The sequence below is a fragment of the Sminthopsis crassicaudata genome, chromosome 2, assembly GCF_048593235.1.
Source record: "Sminthopsis crassicaudata isolate SCR6 chromosome 2, ASM4859323v1, whole genome shotgun sequence".
Lineage (NCBI taxonomy): Eukaryota > Metazoa > Chordata > Mammalia > Dasyuromorphia > Dasyuridae > Sminthopsis > Sminthopsis crassicaudata.
In genome coordinates this window covers 613,337,314-613,363,191 of record NC_133618.1, presented here as the reverse complement: position 1 = coordinate 613,363,191, position 25,878 = coordinate 613,337,314, and the positions used below count along the sequence as shown (strand labels likewise).

Below are 25,878 nucleotides of genomic sequence, written 5' to 3'. Positions count from 1 at the left end.
AGTTGAAGAACATAGGATAGTTTACCTCTCAGATTTGTGGAGGAGGAAGGGAATTTGTGACCAAAGAAGAATTGAAGATCATGACTGATCACAAAATGGGTAATTTTGATTATATTAAGTTAAAAAGTTTTTGTACAAATAAAACTAATGCAGAAAAGATTAGAAGGGAAGCAATAAACTGGGAAAACATTTTTACATCCAAAAGATCTGATAAAGGCCTCATTTCTTTTTTTTTTTAAGTCTTTTTTTTAAATTTATTTAGAATTTTTTCCCCCACAGTATATATGCATGAGTAATTTTTTTATAGTATTCATTTTTCCAAATTATTCCCCCCTCCCCCCGATGACAGGCAATCCCATACATTTTACATGTGTTACAATATAACCTAGATACAATATATGTGTGTAAATATAATTTTCTTGTTGCACATTAAGTATTAGATTCCGAAGGTATAAGTAACCTGGGCATATAGACAGTAGTGCTAACAATTTACACTTACTTCCCAGTGTTCCTTCTCTAGGTGTAGATATTTCTGTCCATCATTGATCAACTGGAAGTGAGTTGGATCTTCTTTATGTTGAAGATTTCCACTTCCATCAGAATACCTCTTCATACAGCATTGAAGTGTACAGCGATCTTCTGGTTCTGCTCATTTCACTCAGCATCAGTTGATGTAAGTCTCTCCAAACCTCTCTGTATTCCTCCTGCTAGTCATTTCTCACAGAACAATTATATTCCATATCATTCATATACCATAATTTACCCAACCATTCTCCAATTGGTGGGCATCCATTCAACTTCCAGTTTCTAGCTACAACAAAAAGAGCTGCCACAAACATTTTGGCACATACAGGTCCCTTTCCCCTCCTCAGTATTTCTTTGGGATATAAGCCCAATAGAAGCAATGCTGGGTCAAAGGGTATGCACAGTTTGATAACTTTTTGGGCATAATTCCAAATTGCTCTCCAGAATGGCTGGATTCTTTCACAACTCCACCAACAATGTATCAGTGTCCCAGTTTTCCCACAGCCCCTCCAACATTCATCGTTATTTGTTCCTGTCATCTTAGCCAATCTGACAGGTGTGTAGTGGCATCTCAGAGTTGTCTTAATTTGCATTTCTCTGATCAGTAGTGATTTGGAACACTCATATGAGTGGATATAGTTTCAATTTCATCATCTGTAAAGGCCTCATTTTTAAACTACATAGAGAATTGACTCAAATTTATAATACTTCAAATCATTCTCCAATTGATAAATGGTCAAAGGATATGAACAATTTTCAGAATAAGAAATTGAAACTATTTCTAGTCATATGAAAAGGTATTCTAAAGGTGTTCAGAGAAATGCAAATTAAGACAACTATGAGATAGCACTACACACCTGTCAGATTGGTCATTATCATTCCCTGTCATTTTAGCCAATGTTTAGCCGATTTGGGAAAACTGGGACACTGATACACTCTCTTCAACAATGAGATGATTCAAATCAGTTCCACTTGTGCAGTGATGAAAAGAGCCATCTACACCCAAAGAAAGAACTGTGGTTACAGAGTGTGAACACAACACAACATTCTCACTCTCTGTTATTTGCTTACATTTTGTTTTCTTTTTCGGTCTTTCTTTTTCTTCCAAGGTCCTTGATCTGATTTTTTTTTGTGCAACAAAATAACTGTATAGCTATGTATACATATATTGGATCTAACATGTATTTTAACATATATTGGATTACCTGCCAGTTAGGGGAGGAGATTGGGGAAAGGAGAGGAAAATATGGAATAAAAGGTTTTACAAGGATCAATGTTGGAAAAATTACCCATGCGTATGTTTTATAAATAAAAAGCTTTAATAAAAGAAATATGTAAATAAATGCTTTCTGAGACGCTGAATTCAGTGACTTACCCAATGCTACCTAGGTTACTTCCTATTTAAACAACATAAAGGACATAATCTTTAGTAAAGCTGAGCATGGGTTTTCAAAGATATCAAAAAAGGATGGCAAAAAAGTTGGAAAATTTGGTTCAGAAGGAAGGAATCAGAGTGGTCAAAGACTTGTAAACTGGAGAAAGACCTCATCTTAATATATCAAGAATATTTTCCTTGGGGGAAAAAAATAGGATCAAAAAAAAAAAAAAAACGGGATGGTAGTGGTAGTGGTGGTGTGGTGTTTATGCCATGATAAGATGAACTTCAGATTACTTAGGGAAAGAGGACAAAATTGACTTCAGATTTTATCTCAAACAATTTTTAACAAATCATAGTACTATATTTTTACTAACTAAAATTATACTTATCTAATTCAATCCAGACTTCTTGAAATATTCCCTGTGTGCATCAATGGTATTACTTAAGTTTTCTGCAAAGAAATCCAAATATGAACCAAAGAATAGGATTTTGCTTTAAGGAGTTTACTGATAATTTCTTGGTAATCGCCTGCCTTATGGTTTTTCCAAAATTTTCTAGTTACTCTAAAAATATTTTCACAAAATTCTAATTTCATTCGATGATCCTTTCAAAATATTTACCTTTTATCACTTCCCTTATATATGGTACTCACAAAAATCCTCTTTTAAATTTTAAAATTTTAGATTCATGAACTGCTGAAAAATCTATATTTAATATAAAGAAAACTGATACAATTTTGGTATGTCACCTGAACAAAATTTTAATTTAAGCCACATTTAATGTACAATTGTAGTAAGAAAACTTTTTCTGCTTTTGTACAAACAAAACCAATGCAGAAATATTAGAAAGGAAGCAATAAACTGGGAAAAAAAAATTTACATCCAAGTGTTCTGATAAAAGCCTCATTTCTAAAACATGTAGAGAATTGATTCAAATTTATAAGAATTCAAGCCATTCTCCAATTAATAAATGGTCAAAGACTATGAACAATTTTCAGCTGAGGAAATTAAAGCCATTTAGAAATATAAGAAAAAATGGTCTAAATCATTATTGATCAGAGAAATGCAAATTAAGATAACAATAAGATACTTCTAGACACCCTCAGATTGGCTAAGATAACAGGAAAAGATAATGATGAATGTTGGACAGGATGTGGGAAAACAGAGACACAAATACATTGTTGGTAGAATTGTAAACTAATCAGATCATTCTACAGAGCAATTGGAACTATGCCCAGATGGGTATCAAAATGTGGATATCCTTTGATCCATATCTCTACTGGGCCTGTATGCCAAAGAGAACTTAAAAAAAAATGGAAAAGGACCCACATGTGCAAAAATATTTGTGTTAGTCCTTTATTCTGTGGCAAGGAGCTGGGAACTGAGAGGATGCCCATCAGTTGGGGAATGGCTGAATAAATTATGGTATATGAATTTATGGAATATTCTGTAAAAAACAATCAGAGGATGATTTCAAAAAGGTCTAGAGACACATGAACTAATGCTGAGTTCTCTGAGAAGAACCAAGAGAGCATTGTAGGAAGCAACAGCAAGATTATACAATGCCCATCCATTTCTCACAGGAAAATAATAGTTATGAAGGGCAAAGTTAAAAGAGTAGGAAACAAGAATGCTAAGGAACTTAATTTGTCCATAAAAACGTTTTTGAGAGAGGGAGCTGACCAAAGGGTTATATTAGGAAAATCAGTCTGGTACATAAAAATAAATTGAGGAATTCAATTAAATTTAAAATGCATTAGTTACAAAAAGTACACAATAGTATAGGGACCTCTTGTTACCATTTTTTAGAAATATTTTATATTGAGATACTCAAATGAATCTGTGATCTAATGTATTTGTTGTATACTCTCTCCAGTGGTGCAGAGCCCAACTCGTCCATTCCTACCCATTCTGTATCCCTCTTGTTTATGAATGCCCATAAATTTTTCATAGGAAACTACCCATCATTCTAGGGCTATCCTATATTGTAACTTTTCAAGGATAGTATTATATAGATTATAAATTGGTTAACCCAGTTATGACAATTAAATTGAAGAAATGAAACTCATATTAGAATACTGAAACCTACAAGGATGTCAAATAATAAAGGGTAGAGGTTATCTGCCCCAAAAGAGTATAAGAATGGAAATTCCTTGAAGACAGGGAATTGTTATGTAAAGAGAGGTGGAGATTCACGTGGTGTAACTTGTTTAAAATCCAATTAACAGGGAATCAGAGGAGGGACTTACCTTTCAAGATAAGAAATAAAGTACTGTCCTAAGAATTTCAAAGGTGTGTCTACTAATCTAGGTACCCATTCTCCCATTCTGAGTGTGTGTGTGTGTGTGTGTGTGTGTGTGTGTGTGTGTGTGTGTTTTGGAAAAAAGTTTCATTTTATTTTGTGTGTATTAATGATATGCAGATTCGTAATTGCAAAGATTTTTATTCTAGAATGTCAGAGTTGAAAGGGACCTTAATTTGTCTTTATTTTACAGATGAGGAAACTAGAATCTAAAGAGATTTTGACTTAATTACATAAAATAGAAGTTCAGATTTAAACTCATTTCATTTCTAATGAATTATTAGTTATATCCTCTAATTGGGTACATCTCAAACATTGGCAAATCTTATAAATTTGAGCAAAATCCTTTACTTTGATGAGTTTTATCTACAGATTTTTTTTTTAGAAAAGTAACTTTCTCAGGGATCTATGCTTATTCTATTTTTAAAAAAATAAAGCTTTTTATTTTCAAACCATATGCACGGATAATTTGATAATACTGACCCTTGCATAAAACCTTGTTTCAGATTTTCTGAAATCCCTTCCCCTGGATGGCAAGCACTTCAATATATGTTAAACATGTTAAAAAAAATGTTAAATCCAATATGTATAAACATTTATACAATTATCTTGCTTAGGAGTCCATTCTTGCAAGAATTTAAAATAAATCTTTCATCAGTGAGTCAGTGGGGTTCTCAGTGAGATATTTTGTTTCTTACATTCCTAAGTTTGCTTTTATTTTTTGTTTACCTCTTGATTTTGAAAAGTACATCTACCATTTCCATATATCTTTGAGGAAAAAAATAGTGGATAACCTTTGGAAAGACTTAAGAATAAGGTTGTTCTTCACTCTTTGGTTAAAGTAGCTGTCATTTGCATTTGGTTTATTATTCCCAGCATTCCAACAAAGAAACCCATATCACAGCAAATTATTTGCTTAACAAATACTACAACCTCCCCCAAAAAGTAAAGGAATGAAGTACTCCAGGAAGGCAAAATAAATATAGTAGGGGTAAGAGGAGAAGAGGGAATAGGCCTAGAAAGACACCTAACAGGTTAACAGCTACAACAATGGGGAGAATTCTTACTAAAAGTACAAAAAGAAACCAGAGTGAAAACAAAAATCAAATAAAGGCCTAATATAGCTGGACAAAACCTCACTAAACCCCACAAAATCCTGCTTATAGGTTAATCAGTGCGGGACAAAACTAAACTGCAGAATGTGAAACCACAGAAAAAGGGAGAGAAGTGGAAGAAGCTGAAAGGGAATAGATGATGGATAAAGCAATAGATAACAATGAAAGAAAAATAACTTCTTTCTTTCTTTCTTTCTCAGAAAGAAGGCCTACAGGAGAATGGGTGATGTGACAAATGGAGGAATTTAAATGGTTAGGAAAGTGAAAATCTCAATTTAGGAGTGGAAGAGGAGTCCAAATTTTCTATAGGGAAAAGATATACTTTAGAATGGGAAATGGGTATTTTACAATGGATATAATCTATAGGGCAAGGGGGGAATCTCCCTTTCAAGAATACTGAGACTCCAAGACAACATCTTTCCTCAGGTAAAGGGAAAGCTGAGCTCTTGGGGAACTGTGACCCAGAGATAAATGGAAAAGTATGGCTCCCAAAAGAGACTATGTGATAAATAGGGTGAAAATGATCACAGAGAGGGCAAAGGGCAATAAGGAACTGCTCAGGTGGAGGCAGGTGAAAATTCCCAGTAAGAGAAAATGTCTTCTCCCACAGGAAGGGTGTAGGTCCCCTCCCCCTCTCCCACATAAAGCTGCAAATTTATTATGCACAATTTGCTGTTTCTTTTAAATATGTAGTAAAGTTATGATGTAAATTTATTTTTATTCCCTAAAACATGCATTTAAAAAAAATAGAAAAGTGTTAGGTTCTTACTAAGTGCTAATGAGATAATGAGATATTAGGTTCTTACTAAGTGCTAAATCGGTACTTAACAATTCTCTAGTTCTGGCTTTTACTGGGAGTTTTACTTCTGTGACCTCCTGGGGAGGAGCTTACATGCTTAGGAGCAGCAAGTTCATTGGTTGAAATAATTTTCCCCAGAAGCCATTGAGTTATCCCGTGTCCAGAATAGTGACTTCTTCCTCTGGAGAGCGGCCTCAAGTCTGGCCCAGACAAGGACTTAATCTGAGCCCTTCAGAAGATAAGCCCCTTGTTGTGGACTCCAATATGTAAAGTTCTGTTGTCTCCAGAAACTGCCGATCGCTCTCTGGGAGATCTGCTGTCTCAACTGCCACCAATTCTGACCTAGTGTAGAGACTCTTTCTCTCCCTCCAGAGAGCCGCTCCAACTCTGACCTAGAGCAGAGACTCTTCTTTCCTCCGGAGAGTGGCCTCAAGTCTGGTCCAGACAAGACTCTCAATCTCTCTAGTGCTGCCCTCTTTTATCCTGGGATAACGCAAGGGCTTCTGGGGGAAATTACTTCAACCAATGAGATTGCTCCTCCTAAGTATGTAAGCTCCTCCCCAGGAGTTCACAGAAGTAAAACTCCCAGTAAAGGCGGGAACCAGAGAATTATTAAGTACCGACAACACTTAGTAAGAAACTAACAGAAAAGGGTAACTTAATATGCACTTTTTAAAATTAGAAAGCAAAAGTGTGGGATAATAGCAACCATAAAAAAAGAGACTCTCAAGGTTAAAAAAAAAAAAAAAAAAAAGCAAAAGGGAATTTATTAGGATCTGGAAAGAAAGGGCAACTCCTAACAGACAAATGTCATCAATATAGGAGTTCGAAGAACAAACTGAAAAACACAGAAGTCCATCTACCCCCTCTCCCCACTGCAGTGCACTCCCTTTGTCTGGGGGAATACAGACTTACTCTTTAAATATGGAAATCTATCCCAGAAACAAAAAAAATTAGTAAATAACAAACTCTTAATTCAAATTTCCCTAGAGAACTGCTATATAAGCAGTTCTATTATCTGAATGCCCAAAGTCATCATAACCTTTAAAAGAAGTACTTAAATGTTAAATTAAGAGGGGATGGGAAAACTGGAGGGGCAATATTCATCCAAGACAACCCAACACCTGCAACTTTTCTTTACCTGTAGCTCAATTTGTTTTTGTAAAGTCTCAAGGCCAGTTTATCCCATACACCAAAAAATAAACCTAAAATAACAACAAGAAATATTTTTATAGTTCAGCAAATTTGCAGAGTACATTACAAATATTTTATTTGATCCTCATAGCAATCCTAGGAGGTAAATATTATCTCCATTTTACAGAAGAAACTGAAACAGATCAGGTTAAGTGACTTGCCCAAGCTCACAGAGAGAGCAATTATTTCAGTCTCTATTTGAAATTTGGTCAGCACTGCATTTACCTCGCTGCCATTCTGATTGCCTCTATAACATAGACACAAAAGAAGAGATACTAAAAATTGGACTTAAATTTTTAAATAGCAAACAAAAACCCATATAGAAATGATTCTTTGAAAAGACTAATAAAATTGATAAATCTTTTGTCAAAAGATCTAACTGAACAAAACAGCTAATGAACAAAGTAAATTCACATTGCCAGAAGAAAATAAAAGAACTACCAAAATGCATGTTGATGTGGTTTATGATGTGGGCTTAGGCACCAAATGATGTAGTTTGAGAACCAAAATAATATGGCTGATAAAAACACCAGATGATGTAGACACTAAAAGTTAGAGTTTGGTCATGTGAAGAATTCACAATGACCATTCTCTCTGGAAAAATGTAGATTTATTTAGGAAAGAGGCTATAGACAAAATGAAGGGATACAACAGATGCTGGGAATGGTGAATAGGAAACAGAACGGGAGAACGTAATAATTAATGATGGAAAGGGCAAGTTCCCTAGAACCCAAAAAGAGTTAGCTGGTTACAGTGAGAAGTGGGGTCAGAAAGCATAGTGAAATTAGGAGAGAGAACCCATAGCATGGGGGAGAGTAAGGAGAAAGATACCATGAGTCATGGAGGACTGACCCAAAGGAGACAGCAGCCATGGGATGACCCATAAGTAGATTTTATAGGGAAAACAACCTCAGGGACATGACTGGGATTTCTGACAAGGCATAGCTGGGTGAGGCTGGCCAAGACCCCAACAGAAGGTGTGTCTCAGTGGATTGAAAAAACTTGGATTTCAGACTGGAATGTCTCCCTTGAGGATGGGACCTTGGAGCTAAAGTGGTCTCTACCTGCCTTTCTCAGGGACTAACTCCTTAGTTAGCTAACCACATTGAAGATGATCTCACAGTCCTATGCAGAGAAGGGAGAACATCAGAGAGTGAGTTCAAAACTGAAAAGTCCAAACAAAAGTCCAAAGGGAGAGCCTTAAATTATCCAGTCTTAGGAAAGAAAATAATTAGCTTCAAAGAAAAAAAAATGGGCCAGAACTTGAAACAAGGTGCTAAATGATTATATACTTAGTACTTATTAGAGTTCACATCTTTAAGAGAGCATATATAAGGAGGAGCTTCCACAAACCCACTCTCTGGGAGCAGGAGTCAAGATTCATTCCAACTTCCACCTTTGTGCTGGCTGGAGACATAGGGAGGACGAGAAGCTGAAGCTGGCTAGAGGCTGAAGGACAAATCTTTGAATTCGGAGACATTCAGATGGAGCTCTTGGAACCAAAGAGAGAGAGAGGCCTCTATTAAAGCTAACTGGGCCCCAGGAAAAGAGACAAGACTTTGAAGGAGAAAATAAAGGATCTGGACTTTAAGTCCTGGCTGCATTTGGAGATGATTATTAAACTGAACTGAAACGAAGATTGCCTCTAGAAGCTCCCCAAGAAACTTGCTCACAGAGAAAATTATAATTTAGAGAAGAGAGCAATAAATTTTGGTGTCCGAACATGGGACAGACACGATCCTGATGTCAGTGGAAAAGCCTCTGATCCTGATTCAGTGGAAAAGTCTCCTTGACCCAGATATTAGGGTTAGTACAAAAACAGACAAGGAAACTTTGTTAAAAAGCTAAAGTAGAATTTCAGTGAAAATGGGAGAGATGTTTAGAAAACAGCCTTCTGTTTCTCTCCAAGGAAAATGTGTAGAGAGCATTGTCAGGATTTTGAAAAGCCAAGGTTTAATTATAATTTGGGAGCAGACCACTGAATTTTAGAAACTGAACAGTACATATCTCCTTGGTTCTCTATGGAAAAAGAATTGGATCTAGAGGAATGGAAATTAGTAGGAGAGCAACTTTGTCAATACTACAATAAAAACGGACCTGATTCAATTTCCAAAGACACACTTAATACATACAATTTAATACAACTGGCTTTAGGAAATTATATAAGTTATAGAATAAGGAAAAAGAAGAAAGAGCAGGAGGGGGAGGTGAGGTGCCAACTAAACTAAGTGAAAAGGATGAAGAATAAGATAAGAATTCACAGTAGGAGAAATTAGATAATTTCCAATCCCCTGACTTACCTCCCTCAATTAACCCTTCATGGATAGAAGTTGAAGGAGAAGGGGGAGAGGCAGTAACGCAATCAGAACCATTTATTAAGCAGCCTATGATAAGATTAGAAAAAGCACTGGTTAAGGCAAAAAATGAAGGAGAGGATATATCTGATTTTATAGATCTATACCCTGTGATTGAAGAGCTTGACTCTTCAGGGTCAAAAAAGGAGAAGATACACTCCTTTGATCTGGAAAAAATTAAGGATTTGAAGAAAGGCTGTACTCTCTATGGGGCTACATCATCTTATGTTAAAATGTTACTAGACAGGTTGCCTTATGAAATCCTAACCCCAAGTGACTGGAAATCCACAGCAGGGACATATTTAGACCTTGGACAAAACTTGTTGTGGCTTTCAGAGTATCATGAATTATGTAGGATTCAAGCCAGACACAATAGGCAAACAAGAATTAATGTACAAATCACTTTTGACCAACTAGCTGGTGAAGGTCAGTATGGAGAGAATTCAGCACAGATTAATTATCCCATAACATTGTATGAGCAAATTTCTAAGGCTGCAATAAAAACTTGGGATTCTCTCCTAGGAAAGCCTTCACAAAAATAGAGCAAGGTCTCAATGAACCCTTAGCAGATTTTGTGGGACATTTGCAAACAGCTGTTACAAGATCCATTGGAGAAAATACAGCTACAGAAATAATGACCAGACATCTGGCTAAGGAAAATGCCAATGAGGTTTGAAGAAGAATTATATGGAGACTACACAAAAATGCTCCTTTAGAGGAGATCATAAGATGTTGTGCCACAGTGGACACAAATGCTTATTATACTCAGACAATGATGAACATGGGAGACAGGGTCCCTCCTGGCAAGGGACTTCTGGAGAAACTCACTGATGCTTTCAATGTGAAAAATTTGGACATCTGAGAGCCCAATGTAGATATGGAGATAAAGTGAGAAGACAGGGTGAGAGAAGACCCAAAACTCTATGTCCAAAATGCCACAAGGGTTTCCACTGGGCCTCAGAATGTAGATTGGCCCAGGGAAATAAGAGGTGGAGCCCAGCTCCAAGATATCATACAAAAGACAGGTGGGGCGTGATGGCAGCTGAGTTTACACCAAGAGAGTCTTTAGAAGGTCAGGACTGTGATGTGATCTATCAGCCAAAAAGCAATCAGATGGCAGAAAGGGATTACACTTGGGGGGGGGGGGGAAATACAGGCCTCTTAAACTAACAGGGCAGTGTCCAGTGTAAACTTCAATATAATTGCTAGGTAATGAGGAGAAATCCTAAAAGTGGTAAATAGAAGGGATTAGATAGGTTAACTGCCTGGGAGAGAGGGCTTGCTTGTATTTTTACAGATGGAGAAGGAAACAGATGGGTGGCAATGAGTAACTGGAGAGAGACAGAAAAAGAGAAAAATCTGGAAACAAAGGGAAAGACCTAAGAACAAAATCTGCAGGAATCATTGGATTCCCTAACACAAGATAAGACTATTGCAGAACTTGAAAACCAGCAGGAATCATTGGATTCCCTAATACAAGATGAGACTATTACAGGACTTCAAAACTTGCAGGAATTATTGGATTCATGGCACATGAACTAATGGACAATGGATTCCTTTTGGACTATTTCTAGGAGTTATGGACATGTATAAATGCTCATGTTGATTCATGTTATTTGTTACATCACTTCTAGCCTGTGTTATATTGTTATGTGCTTATGTAATTTATGTAATTATGTGTAATACATCCCAAATTGATGGATTTATGTATAGATGTTTTAAAAGTGAGACCCTTCAGAAACCTGCTAATCTGATTGACTTCCCATTTCCTTTGGTTTTTTCATCTCCCTTCTTGAGATGTCAGGGAGGGTGTGACCACTTTCTTTTTATGGTATTTTCACTTCTTTTTTGAGCAGTCATGGAAAACATGATCACCTTCTTTTTTGGGGTTCTCACCTCCTTGAGAAATCAGGGAGGTCATAACCACTTTATGTTCTAAATCAAAAGAAAACGGGAGATGTTATGGGCTAGAACTTGAAACAAGATGCTAAGTGATTATATAGTTAGTACTTATTAGAGTTCATATCTTTAAGAGAGCATTTATAAGAAGGAGCTCCCACAAGCCCAGTGTTCACACCTTTAAGAGAACATATATAAGGAGGAACTCCCACAAACCCACAGAAACCCACAAGCCCACTCTCTGGGAGCAGGAGTCAAGATTCATTCCAACTTCCACCTTTGTGCTGGCTGGCGACATTGGGAGGACGAGAGGCTGAAGCTGGCTGGAGGCTGAAGGACAAACCTTTGAATTCGGAGATATTCAGATGGAGCTCTTGGAACCAAGGAGAGAGAGAGAGGCCTCTATTAAAGCTAACTGGGCCCCAGGAAAAGAGACAAGACTTTGAAGGAGACTTTAAGTCCTGGCTGCATTTTGGAGGTGATTATTAAACTGAACTGAAATGAAGGCTGCCTCCAGAAGCTCCCCAAGAAACCTGCTCACAGAGAAAATTATAATTTAGAGAAGAGAACATTATAGGCTACAACTCTGAAAGAATTAGAGATGGTGATTAGCATAATGACTTACTAAGATTTCACTAGATTCATGATGAAATATGACACCTTCTGATAGAGACAAAGAACTCAGTACAGAGACAGAAAGATTTTTTTAAACATGTCCATTACAATTTCAATTAACTACACATGTTGCAATAGAGGCTTTGTTTTTCTCTCATTCTCAAATGTTGGGAAAGGAGGGAGAAAAAAATAAAAATAATTAATCCCTCCTTCACTTCTAAGTGAAAGTTTTCCTAGCCCCCCTACTCAGCTGCAGTTGATTGCTCCAAAAGATATTTTATCATCCTGGTACTTATCTATGTCCTAGTTTTTTTTCTCATTAGACCATAAGCTCCTTGAGGACAGGGCTATTTCACTTTTATCTGTATCTAGTGTTCCATGCAGTTTATTGGTATCTCCTAGGCCCTGAATAAATGTCTTCTGATGAACTGTCAGGGAACTTGAGCTAAGTGAGAAAATGCACTCCTCCGAGGCAAATCAGCCAGTGCTCTGCAATTTATAGAGACAAAATTTTCTGGATGCAGGGCAGTTCAGTGCTTTGCCTAGAAACAATGAGCCAGAACAAAATTTAAACCCAGGTCTCTTGAACTTTCTAGCTCCCGTTCACCATTCTAGGGAAGGAATGAAAGGTTTTATAATTTGATCTTAGAAAAGGCCAAGCAAATAATTTGGGGGAGAGGCAGGGGTTTGACTCATTTACTAGTGACACTAACTTCACAAGAAATCTCAGGAAGTTCATTTCAGTGAAAGAGAAAACCTTCAGAGAAGTAATAAGATCCAAAGTATAAAGTTGATCTGCCAAGTCATGAGACAAATTAAACTAAATACTCTTCAAAGGGAGTAGGGCAGAGAAGACAGAATGCAGGAGTTGGGTTTGGATCATTCCTCAGAACTTCTCTGGGAGAGAAATTAATACTATATAATTATATTGCTAATTATCTATTAGTGATTATTTCTTTTAAGATTTCTCTGGCTGAGTGCCATTCTTATATCAGAGGACTGACTCCAGTTACTCCCCTGCTGAAGAAGCTCTAGGAGTTGTCTCTGGTTGGCTGTAAAGTCCTGATAACTCCCAGTCTTCTTGGCTATGTTAATGAGGTTGGGCAGGACCCACCCAACTAGAAAACTGCATTTTTGTTGAGAGTAGAAATAGAACTGACTCTGGGGGCAAGCCTTTACCTTGGGGAAAGAACCCTCAACCTTATCCCCTCCATTAGAGTTAGCATTGGCCTTGTTTACGAAGAAAACTAGTCAGAGAGGTCCAGATGAAATTGGCTTCGCTTCTCCAGATTGCTGGAGGCTGCTAAGTCTCATGATTAAGCCACAAGTTCTCAGCAGGAGAAGCTGAAGATTTCTCTTTAAACATTTAATGTCAGAGGAGCTCCCTGTCAAAATGCACATATTTAAGATGTTTCAGAGTGTCACTTGGCATACCACTTGATTACCAAGAGAAATCATCAATCAATTAGCTATTAGTTCCTGTCTTTTGGGGGTTTCATTAGCTATACCTCAGACTCAGTTTCCTTAGCTGTAATAAAATGATACCATACCTACACCTATAGTACTTCTATCATAAGACTGTATTGAAGATCAATGGAAATAATTGACAAAGCACTTCACAAGCTTTAAAAGTAATGTCTTGTTACTATTCCAATTTCAGACAATGCTGATCCAGTTGAACAGTATCATTCCTTATGTCACAGTATCTCAATGTGAGGGAGAGAGAACAGATAGTGGAAAGCAGGGTAGAAATACAATAGTCCTTCCCCTGCTGGAGGATGTAGGGCCAGACAGAGTCTGTGAGCGGCAGCTGGGCCTGGAGATGATGCTGAGAAGCTCCAGGAGTGGCCTCTGATTGGCATTTAAAGCCCTTCTCAAGCTGGTTCCAGCTGATAGTGTCCAGTTAAGCCATTCCATCACACTCAAGGACACTCCCCAGTCTCTGCACCAATGTACATTGCCCTCCCAATCTTAACAACCATCTGAACTCATTCTTCAGATTATTTTATTCCCAACCCTCCTCTCCTTATTGAAAACATTTTTCAACCCAAGACCCAATGACCACTCCTTTAATGCCATTCCCCTCACCCAACCCTGTCTACTTCTTCTTCTGTGAATACCTGTTGTATTGGGAACTAGTTTCCACCTTAAACCTCTTCTCTTTTTTGCTCCTCTCCCTCCACACTTGCTACTCTTTTTTAGCCCCGACACCTTAAACACGATTAGCCACTGGTTTGCTCACTGGTGCATGTGGGGTGAGAACACACTGCTTTCTTCAGATTCTCTTTTTCCCCATCACTCACAATTTTCCCCTAGATAGTTCACCGATTCTCCAGCATCCAATCCAGACTGGGGTAGTCTGCTGGCCTCCAGGACCCTCTTCTGTCTTCCTCAATGAGTTCAGCAAGGGGACTTAAGAGTCTCTCTGCCGGCCCCAACTCTTATCCTGGTATTTTCATACTGATATTTCCCCAAAACCCCAAGCCCCAAATTTCCCAATTAACTCATTTCCCATAAACTATTCTTCTACCTCCACTTAGTTCCACACTGAGATGGTCATATAACCTTCACCTTGGCATCATACTTACAATTTTGATAAACTTTGAAATTAACTTATTTTTGCTATTGTCCCTAAATCCTCTTCCTCATCCTTACTGAGACCTCTAATTCCTCTAGCCTTCAATTTTTTTTGTCAGGCCATCATTCCTGCATTTGGTACACTCCCTTCCCTTCCCTCCTTTGACCCTCTGATAGAGTCCAACTCTATACTGTTCTCTTCTCCAGTTACCAGTCACCTGCTCCCCTGACTTATGGAAGCTCTTGCCCTGCCAAGTCTCAGCCTTAAATTACTCCCACCATCTGCGGCCTTCACTCCTAAATCACAAAACAGTGCTCACTGATCCTCTACAAAGCCATGTCACCTCAGGAGGGTAAGTCAATTCGTTTACACCTCCCTGACTATCCCACTCCTGAGGCAGCCCCCCTCCACACTCAGCTGAGAACCTTGGCCCCTATTTCACTGGGGATAAGGAGGCCACTCCAGGGAAAGCACCCTTCTCCATTCCTTCTCCCTGAGCTCACCTGAAGTGGCAGCTCTCCTTCACCAAGGCAAACCTCTCTGCACATGGAGGAATCCACTCTGTCCCTTTTGTTATCCCCACTCTCTAACCTTCAATCCCCCCAATTTGCAGGCGGCTGCCCAAGGGACTGACTATAAACACACCTCAGGGTCTCCCATCCTCAAAGTAACTTGACTCAATCCATCCCTTTCCCTCTCTCCTCATTTTTGTGCTTGTCTAGACTTGATGCTTCTCTATTTTATAATAGTAGTTTTTTATTTTCAAAATCTATGCAAAGACAGTTATCTACATTCATCCTTATAAAACCTTGTCTCATTTTCTTTTTAACTCTCCCTTCCAATTGAACTACTCTCTCCAAAGTTACTAATGATTTCTTACCTGGCTTTTTTCTCAATCTCCATTTTTCTTGAACTCTGCAGCCTGACTATCGATCATTCTTTCCCTAGATTTTCTTCTCTTTAGCTCTCCTGATGATACTATCTCCTGGTTCTCCTACCTAGGATTGTTTCTTCTGTTTTCTTTTCTTCTTCTTCTTTTTTTTTTTTTTTTACATTATCCTTTATATTCATTTTTCCAAATTTTCCCCTCCCTCCCTTCTTTCCCCTAGATGACAGGCAATCCCATACATATACATAACATATTAAATGTGTTACAGTATAACCTAGATACAATATATGTATGTAAAACCAAATTTCTTGTTGCACGATAAGAACTGGATTCTGAAAGTATAAGTAATCTGTGTTCTTCTGTTTTCTTTAGGTAACTATTGACTGTTTTTGATTTGTTCTTTGACTTATTTATACTTTAGAATAACAAGTTACATAATTTCCAATTAATTTTTGTTACTTCAGAATGTAATTTTATGGCATTTTTCTATATTTGTGAGGTTTTTAATGCCCTAATACATGGTAAATTTTTGGGCATACCATACAGAGTTAAAAGTAGGCATACTCTTATCTATTCTTATTCAATAGTCTCCAAAGGTCCATCATATCTAATCTTTCTAAAATTTTATTCATCCCCTTAACATCTTTTTTCTTTTTAGATTTATCTAGGTATGAGAGGATAAACTGAAATCCTCTATTATTTAGTTTTATGATCTATTTTCTTCTGTAACTTATTTAACTTTTTCTTTGAGAATTTAAATAGTATACCATTTGGTATATATATGTACTAATACTGTGGTATATATATGTACTAATACTGTGTACCTTTTAGCAAAATGTAGTTTTTCCTGTTAATCTCTTTAATAAGGTCTGCTTTTGTTTTTACTTTAGGCTGAGTGTGCTACTCCCCCCTTCTTTTATTTTGGTTGAAGCATAATAGATTCAGCTCCAGCCCCTTATTTTAACACTTAATGTATCTCTTTGTTTCAAACGTGTTTCATGTAAACAACACATTGGTGGCACCGTTTCTAATAAATCCATTATCTTCTTCTGTTTTATGAGTTTACTGCATTCACTTTCATAGTTATGGCTTCTGTCTATTTCCCTTCAACCTATTCTTATACTTTTTCTTCTCTTTTTTCCCCTGACCTGTCTTTCATAAGAGTCTGATATGTTTCTGACTACTACTTCTCTTAATCTATTCTCCCACTTTTCCCCTCCCCACAATTTTCCTTTTGCCCTTTTCCCTCCTATTTCCCTGTTAGGTGAGATGGATTTCTGTACCCAACTATGTATATTTGTATAGACTTCCCTTTTTTTTTTAGCAAGAGTAAGAATTCAAGTGTCACTTTCTACTCCCCTCGATGTTTTCTCCATTGTATGGACTATTCCTTGTGTATCCCATTTATGTACTTTCCCAATTAAAATATGGATTGGAGAATTTTCTAGCTTGTTGTAGAAAAGGGATAGCAGCAAGCTAAATTCAATTGCTTCTTCTCACTCTGCCATCTTAACTCTGCCTCTCCCTTCTCAGTTTCCTCTGCTGAATCTTTATCCAGGATATATCCACAAATAGTCTGTGACCTCCAAGGCTTTGTTCTAGGCCCTCTTCTATATTTAACTATTTTGTTTGGTAATCTCATCAACTCCTATAGAATCTCAACATGGATGATTCTCAGATCTATTTATTCAGCCCTAACTTCTCTTCCTGAACTTTGGCCTTATATTTCCAGTTGCCCACTGAACATCTGAAAATATCTTAAAATGAAATGGGTAAAACTGAAATGTGTATCTTTCTTCTCCTTCCCTCAATTTCCCCATTACTGTTTTGGGTGCTACTATCCTCCTGCCACCTGTGACAGATCTATGAGGTCAAATTCTATACAGTTTCTTTCCTCTCCTGACACTGCCCTGGTACAGGTCCCCTTGCCTCCTCATACATGGACTATTTCACAAACTGCTGGTTGGTCTCCCTGTGTCTACTCTCTCACCACCTTCAGTCGGTCTTTACTCAATCTCCAGTTTGTTCTCTACTTAGTTGTCAAACTAAAATGCAGCCCCCCAACTCCATAAATACTTTAGTGGCTCTTTATCTTGCAGGATTTATATATAAAATCCTATCGAGAGTCAGAGCCCTTTATAATCAGGCTTGCCTGTCTTTCTCCATTGTTCTTACACTTACTTCCCCGCCTCTTTCCCACATTCTCTGTGTGCCCATGACTTTATTTCTTGTAGCTACTCATATACCAAATTCCAAGTCTTTGCTCCAGGCACTTTGACTGGGTTCTCCACGCCTGAACTGATTCTTTCCTAGTTTAATGCCTCTTGCCCTCTCTGGCTTTCTTCAAGTTCCACCTAAAATCTTACCTTGTATAAGAAGCCGTTGCTAGTCCTTCTTAAGCTAAGAGTCTTCCTCTGAGTGCCTTATCCTTGTCAAAAGTGGTGTTTAGGGAGAACATAACTGACTCCATTTGGTGAGATGTTTGCTATTATTATATAAATGGACTGACTTGTCTCCTTCCTTTCCCCAATGATTTTACTGTTACCAAAAAAAAAAAAAAAAAAAAAAGACTGAATAGTTCTCAAGAACTCACCCATTTCTCTTTCTCTCAGTTGATAAAATCTTAACAGGAGCTAATTTATGAAATGACTGATAAAGAAAATATAGTTTTCTTCAATCTTAAATAAAAGGTTATCTTTTTATTTATGAGACTTCTGTTTTTTAATTTGGTTGAATCTCTAGGTATAGTTAATAGTTTATTGCTTTCAATAAATGCTGGTTGAATGAGATTAAATAAAACAAATCCTTAAAATATTTTTTTCAGTTTGGATTACTATGTGGCTTGAAACATTTATAGCTAATATTTCTTTCTGTGTAGGTTATAGCTATAAAGAAATATTGACCTGGACAATAAAACTTGGTTTTTAATGAACTTTCTTCAAAATGTACTTGATGAGGTCTTCAATGTTAGGTGTGGTCAGCAGAGGAATTGATAAAAATTAATCCCTGAGGCAGACAGGGAGAAGGCTCTGATAGAGATCAGTTTAGCTCCAGAGTTCCACCCCCTTGGGAAGGTGGTTCAGTCTGAAATCCAAGTTTTGTCAACCCTGAGATCCACCCTCTGTAGGGGTTTTGGATAGCCTCACCTTACCATGTGCAGCCAGAAATCCCAGATATGCCCCTGAGATTAAATTTTCCCTATGAAATCTATGGGCCATCCCATGGCTGCTGCCTCCTTTGGGTCAGTCTTCCATGGCACTCTGCCTTGTGATATCTTTCCTCTTCCCCTCCCCCATGCCATGTAGTATCTCCCCTAACTCCACCATGCTTCCCGATCCCACTCCTCCTGCCATATCCCTTTGAGGATTTAGCCTGCCAGTTAAGGTTATGTCCCAGCCTCATGGGGGGTTCCCTTTCTCTTGGGTAATTATGAGTTGCACCAAGGCACTGGGTCTTTCATATACTCTCCAACTCTATTTCATATTCACCATTCCCAATGTCTATTGTATTCCTTCATTTTGTCTGTAACTTCTTCCCTAAATAAATCTACCTTTTGCCAAAGAGAATGCCCATTGTGAATTCTTCACATGGCTAAACTCCAACTTTTAGTTTCTACCATCATCTGGTATCTACATCAACTACATAGTGCTGGTGTTCAAACCACATCATTCTGATGCTCAAAATCCTTGGCCTTCTCAACAAAAGGTAAAGCTATGTGTACCCCCCAATATTTTTTCATCCCTCAGTTCCTGCTCCTCAGCTAAGGTGGGAAATGACCAGAAGCCCAGTAAACACTTGGTGCTTTGAAATCCACTGACCTTCTCCTTTATCTAAATGTAAAGGGGTTCTCTTCAATTTTAAATCTCATTCCTCCAGGTAATGGGAGCTTTTTAGGGGAAACCCAGTGTTTTTTGCTCCAAACCTTGTTGATCACTTAGCAAAAGTGGAGGTCAGTGCTTGGATGGGGGATGCCCTGAATCAAGCCTCTTGGCCATTTTTGATGAGGAGCCCACTTTTCTGGAACATTGAATCTGTGGATGGTGGTTATGAGGCTGGTCTAGGAGTGGGAGAGGGCACTAGAGTATAGGATTGTTTGGGGACTTTTAGGACTTTTTTGTTTTGTGGTAGTTGTTTTAAGAGTAAAATTTTCCGTAACTCTTAGATACGATGCTATATCAAGGTTTGTTAGATTTCTGGTTAACTGCAAAATTTCTGAAAATGATTATTTCAAAACCCATTCAGCAATTTATCTGATATTTATCAAATGCATCATGTTCTCACTGTTTACTGTCTTTCACCATATCAGCCCCGAGATAGTTTTAGGCACAATGATTTGTAAGCTTTTTTCCTTTTAAGATCTAAAGCCTCTGATATGGGACTGGACTATTTGAAAGAAAATTTTTCTGGTACTATAACTAGTATTATTTTTTACATTTGAATCCAGGTATGGATATGAACCAATAAATCAGAAAACTTACCATCCTGGAGAAATGCCACAGAACTTCAGAAAGTGAATGTTTTTTCATCTGGGTAAAAGGGAATTTGAAGGATGGCTTTCTGAGGTCTACATGAGGTCAGACCCTTTTAATATGATTTCTAAAATCATGTTCTTGTCCATAGGAATTATTCCCACCTATTCCTGAGTCTGGCAAGGGGGTGGAATTCATCCGTGATTTTCACACTTGAAATCAAACAGCTAAAGATGCTTTGTTCTGTCCCTTTTTTTCTCTTATAGCAAATCTCTGTAATCAGAGCAAGTGATTAACTTAAAAGCTATGAGCAAGAAAGTATAAAATATTCCCGTTTTCCATGTGAAAATGTGTAGTCATTAGATAAATGACTGTTTTCCAGTACTGGAATCTGTCTGTTACTAGAGATATATCTTATTAGAAATAAATTTGTATAAGGCCTCTAAACCTTTCAAAATGTAAGAACTGATGCAACCTTTTAGCTTGTGAGATGCAGCTGTTATTCTATGCACTGTAATTTAAAGAAGAGAATTTTAGTGGTTTTTTTTTTTAATGTAACTTAAAGAGTTTTTGTTACATCCATGTAAAAAAGTCAATTCTATTTAAGTTAATGGAGGAATAACATCTATGTGTCCTGTGAGTCTATGACACAAACATTTTCTTATAACTTAGTTGATACACACAAACAAAACCATAGGAAATTGATTAGCTGATGCAGCCACAAGAAAGGCTGTTATGACACTGGTCTTCTTACTCCATTAGTTCTCCAGGCAAAACACTTTTGATCAAAGTCCCATCCCAAGTGGGGAGATCTGGAAACCCCACCATTACTGCATCCAAACAGAAAGCCGTGTTATCGTGCCAAACCCCCACGGTTCTATTTCCCGACTGATGGTTGGGGTAAAGAAACCCCAGGAAAATGCTACCCCAGCGTCTGAGTGGGCCCCTAGTAAAGTGCAAACTCTGCTCTGCTAACTAACTCTGTACCCCTATATCACTAAACTTTGACTTCAGTTCATCTCTGTGACACTCCAACCTCAGAAACCACAGTATTTCACTCCCAGTTTCTGGACACTACTTAACAAGTGTCCCAGGATTTGGCACCTAAAATTTCAGTTGGTCTGACAAAGGCCCTTCTGTTTAGGGACCCCTCACCCACTTTTCAAAAGATTTCTGTAACAAAAGAATAGATTAATGATGAGATCTTCAGTGATAAGTGTCATTGGCAGAGGAATTGATAAAAATGAATCCCTGAGGCAAGCAGGAAGAAGGCTCTGATAGAGATCAGTTTAGCTCCAAGGTCCCACTTGTTGGGGAGATCTTCCAATGGGAATCCAAGTTTGGTCAAACCCCTCAGTAGGGGTCTCCAGCAGTCTCCCTTTGCCATATCCTGTCAGAAATCCCAATCATGTCCCTGAGGTTAAGTTTTTCTTATAAAATCTAGGGGCAGGGGCAGCTAGGTGGCACAGTGGATAGAGCACCAGCCTTGAATTCAGGAGGACCCAAGTTCAAATGTGGTCTCAGACACTTAATACTTCCTAGCTGTGTGACCCTGGGCAAGCCACTTAACCCCAGCCTCAAAAAAATAAAAAAATAAATAAATAAAAAGTCTTACTAAAATCTACAGGCCATCCTATGACTGCTGCCTTCTTTGGGTCAGTCCTCCACAGCACTCTGCCTTGCTATATCTTTCCCCTTCCTCCTCCCCCATGCCATTTGATATCTCCCCTAACTCTACCATGCTTCCCGGTCCCACTCCACTCCTTATAGATAGCTCTTTTGGGGTGCTATATCTCTTTCAGGATTTAGCCCACCAGCTAAGGGCTTGTCCCAACTTCATGGGGTGCTCCCTTTTCTCCTGGGTATTGTGAATTCCACTGAGAAACTGGTCTTTTATATGCTCTCCCACTCTACTTCATATTTTCCATTCCTAGTGTCTATTGAATTTCTTCATTTTGTCTGTAACCTATTCCCAAAATAAATCTACCTTTTGCCAAAGAGAATGGTCATGGTGAACTCTGCACATGACTGAACCCCAACTTTTGGTGGCTACCATTGTCTGGTGTCTACATCAAGTACATCATGTTTGGTGCTCAAATATCATACTGACTGCCCTATAAAAAACATTATATTTTAAGTAAAAAGCTTTTATACATTTCTAGTTTTTAATTTATATCATTCATTTGTATGACTTTATCTTTTAAAATAAATTACAAAAATATAAATTGTCAAAAGTACACACACACACACACACAACTATAATCAAGTGAAAGGAAATTCTTACCTTAACTTTCAGACCATAAGCAAGCAGGATTTCTACCCAAGATGTATCAGTTGATATTTAGCATATATTTCACTAAAAATGAAAAGATATTTCTTTTTATTTATTTATTTTTTATTTACAAAACATATGCATGTGTAATTTTTCAACATTGACCCTTGCAGAGCCTTCTGGTTCCAAATTATTCCCTCCTTCCCCTCACCTCCTCTCCCCTAGATGGCAGGGAGTCCAATACATATTTAAATGTGTTAAAATATATGTTAAATTCAATATATGTATACATATTTATAGTTATCTTTCTGCACAAGAAAAATCAGATCAATAAGGAAATATCTTTAACAAATGATGGTAGTTCTTAACCAACATAGAATTGCACTTATTGACAACTTTTTTATATTTAAAAAACCCCAAACAAAACCCTTTCCTTGATCTAACAGCTGGTCACACCATCTTCTCCCCTAGGACTGGCATCATTCCTCCCTCTGAAACCCAGTCACAATTTCAATGAAGATTCTGCGTTTTGATCATAACCTCCTTATCCGCATTCCCTAACTACACTATGAGGTCAAAAAAGGAACTTCCGTTCCTGTATACGACTCTATCTCTCCTCAATCACTACCTCGACAATCTGCTGCTGTGGCCCGAATTTAGGTTCTCAACTTTTGTTGGCTCAGCTCCTCTGGGTTTCCCAAAAGCTTAACTTCATTCAAGGCCCTGAAACAATCATTAATCCAGGTCTTGAACGCACTCGAGTCCTCCAGACTCCCCATCTAGTTTTTTTTTTTTTGGATTAGGTGACATTCTTTGCCTCCACGGCTACCTGGTCTAAATTACTGACTGACGCCTCCAGCTAGACCTTAGCTTGCAGCCAGGACCACCTCCACTGGTCCCCCGGCCCAAGCTGACTGGAGGGAGAGGCGGGTGACCTAGCCCAGCCCTCCTTCCCTCCGGTTCACCGCCGGGTTGTCAGCACCCCTCCCTGACCTTTCGGTCCCCTAGAGGATGAGGGACCACAACGTTGGAGCTGTCCATTACTTTGTGGCCTCAGCGCTCCCCTGGATAAAGCGGTCCGTGAACAGCGCTCAGCAGGAGCCAACCTGCCTTCGTTTTGGGGGGAAACGACATTAAAGGGATGCACACCTGCTTTGAAAAAAAGACCCCTTTGGCTCGCATTTATGTCAATAAAGCTGATCATTAACTGGAAGACGAAAATAACACAGTGCCTTTAAAGACCAAAGGGAAACCCTGCGCGGGTTTCCTTTCTGGTTTAAATTCCTGGCCCGTGTTCAGCGCTTTGCTGATGGATAGATAGTGCCTGATAAATGCTTTTCTTTCGCTCATTTCACTCAGGTCCGGGGAACACTAGGGCGGCCAGCAGCAGAGGTCCTGGCCTTAGGAAGGGCCCTGGGCACCTTATCCCCAGAGGGGCGAAGAGCCCACTGTGCGCAGGTCCTGGGGGCGTACGGGCAAAGGCCCCACATCACCCCGGAGGCTGTCAGTGGACTTGCCCAGGGTCACACAGTGCGGCCTTCCGGCGTTCGCGCCCCAAGCCGCCGCAGCACGTGGCCTCCGCGTAGGCCAAAGAGCTTCTTCCGCGGTTTGGGGGGCGGGGTCTCCACTTGGGCCCGCCACTCCAAGCCTCCCGCCTCAGGACTCCCCCAGCCCGGGAGGGCAAGCTCCGGCTTAGCCCCCGCCTGGACGGTAGACTGACCTGGGAAAGCCCGGGCCTCGGAGACTGGGAAGCTCCGGGGAGGGAGGGCGCCGTCCGGAGGAGACTAGAGGAGAACCGGGAGGAGGAGGAGGCGGAGGCGGGGCCCGCCCCGCACCCGGCAGCGCCAGGGGGAGGGGACACGCTTTGGGCTGCGAGGAACGCTGCGATCCCGGTAGCCATCCCCGGGCGCGGCCTGAAAACACGCCCCCTCCTGCGGCCTGCTCCCTGGCGCGCAGGTCCGAGAGGGGGGCGCGGTCGGGAGCGCCGCCGGGCGCGAGTCGCGAGCACGCGCGTGGCTCGTCACAGAGGCGGCGGCGGCGGCCGCGGTGGCGTTGGGGGCCGGGGCTCCCCCAGCACCACCCACCCCCCCGGCCGGCAGTGGCGCTGGGCGCGCGCGCCCCCGCCCTTCCTCCTCGTCTTCGCTCCCGCCCCCCCGCGCTCCTGCCATTAAAAGGCGTAGCTCTGGCCGGCGTCCCGGAAAGCCCTTCGTTCGCTCCCCGTTAACCTGTGAGCCCCGACCAGGGAGAAGCGAGCGCGCCAGCTAGGCAACCTCAGCTCGAGTGGCCGCTCCCTCCCGCCGGGCCCCGCCGCCTCGTCTCCCCACCGCCTGCCGCCGCCGTCATGTTCCGGTACCTCGGGGAAGCGCTGCAGCTGTCCCGGGTCGGGGCCTCGGCCGCCGCCTCCGCCGCCGCCAGCGACCCCGCCGCCTCCGCCCTGCTGCTGCGGGCCCTGGGCCAGCCAGCGGCCGCGCCGCCGGCCCCTCGACGCCACTACAGCGAGGCGGCCGGGAGCAGGGATGACGATCCCAACTTCTTCAACATGGTGGAGGGCTTCTTCGATCGCGGCTCTAAAATCGTGGAGGACAAGCTGGTGGAGGACCTGAAGACGCGAGAGACGGAGGAGCAGAAGCGCAACCGGGTGCGCGGCATCCTGCGCATCATCAAGCCCTGCAACCATGTGCTGAGCGTCACCTTCCCTATCAAGAGGGACTGCGGCGCCTGGGAGGTGATAGAGGGCTACCGGGCGCAGCACAGCCAGCATCGCACCCCCTGCAAGGGCGGTGAGTGTCCACCCCGGGGCCCCTCCCTCCTCGCCAGCCCCTCTTCCGGCTCCAGCCGGTGGCCCGAGAACCCGAGGGCGGGATGGGATGCCGCTCAGCCCCTTCCGGGGGTCCGAGAACGGGACGGGGGGCGACCGAGGGTGACGTGGGAAGCGTCGAGCTGCCCCTTTCAGCCCCATTAATGTCCTTAGATGGGGCAGTGGGCGGGACCAACACTCCCCAGGAAAGTTTCCCCCCCTCCCGGGTGCATCTATTTGGGGCTGTTTGAAAGTAAAGTGTAGAAAGGAGAACCAGAAGACACCCACCTTCCCTCTCCCCCCGCACGCCCCCCCCCCCCCCCACCGGTTCCTGACACTTCCGCGGATAGGGGAAGGAGAGGCCGGAGTCCGGTCCGTATTCCACCCGGGGTGAGCTTTAAGGACAATTCTTATTCCCACTGTTTCTTCACTAAAGGGAGTTAGCCCGAAGTTTAATTCGGACCTCTAGGAGTGTTTCATAGACCTCCCCCTTTTTTCTTGCACGGGAGGAGGGCCGGGGCCGGTCTATACGTGTATGCACCTTGTGGTGTCTTTAAAAGCGAAAAAGACGCTCATCTCAGCTGTTCAACCGGGGGAAGCTAGCGGGAAGTTGCATTTCAGATGGTTTCTTGGCTTGCTCTGCCAGTCCCCTATGTCAGTGGCCCAGAAGGTGTCGGAATCGGTGTTTTTTAC

The 25,878-nt window shown here is 40.6% G+C and overlaps 2 protein-coding genes across 8 annotated transcripts in view; one reads left to right on the top strand and one right to left on the bottom strand.

Annotated features, from left to right (window-relative positions):
• Nucleotides 1-24,386, bottom strand: part of SHLD2 (shieldin complex subunit 2) — an 88,959-nt gene extending 64,573 nt beyond the window's left edge. Inside the window, exons 1-3 of one of the 7 annotated variants that reach the window (XM_074296065.1) lie at nt 24,109-24,343; nt 22,401-22,472; nt 18,014-18,185 (exon numbers count right to left, since the gene is read on the bottom strand). The gene's annotated coding sequence lies outside the window, so the exon portion shown is untranslated. Of the gene's footprint in view, nt 1-499; nt 635-13,359; nt 13,430-18,013; nt 18,186-22,400; nt 22,473-23,537; nt 23,651-24,108 lie in introns of those variants that run through there. The other 6 variants (XM_074296064.1, XM_074296070.1, XM_074296067.1 and 3 more) reach the window with 6 other exon arrangements.
• Nucleotides 24,387-24,543: 157 nt separating this feature from the next.
• Nucleotides 24,544-25,878, top strand: part of GLUD1 (glutamate dehydrogenase 1) — a 31,649-nt gene continuing 30,314 nt past the window's right edge. Inside the window, exon 1 of the mRNA XM_074296071.1 lies at nt 24,544-25,168. Coding sequence (XP_074152172.1) covers nt 24,730-25,168 — 439 coding nt within the window. The 5' untranslated portion in view covers nt 24,544-24,729. The remainder of the gene's footprint in view (nt 25,169-25,878) is intronic.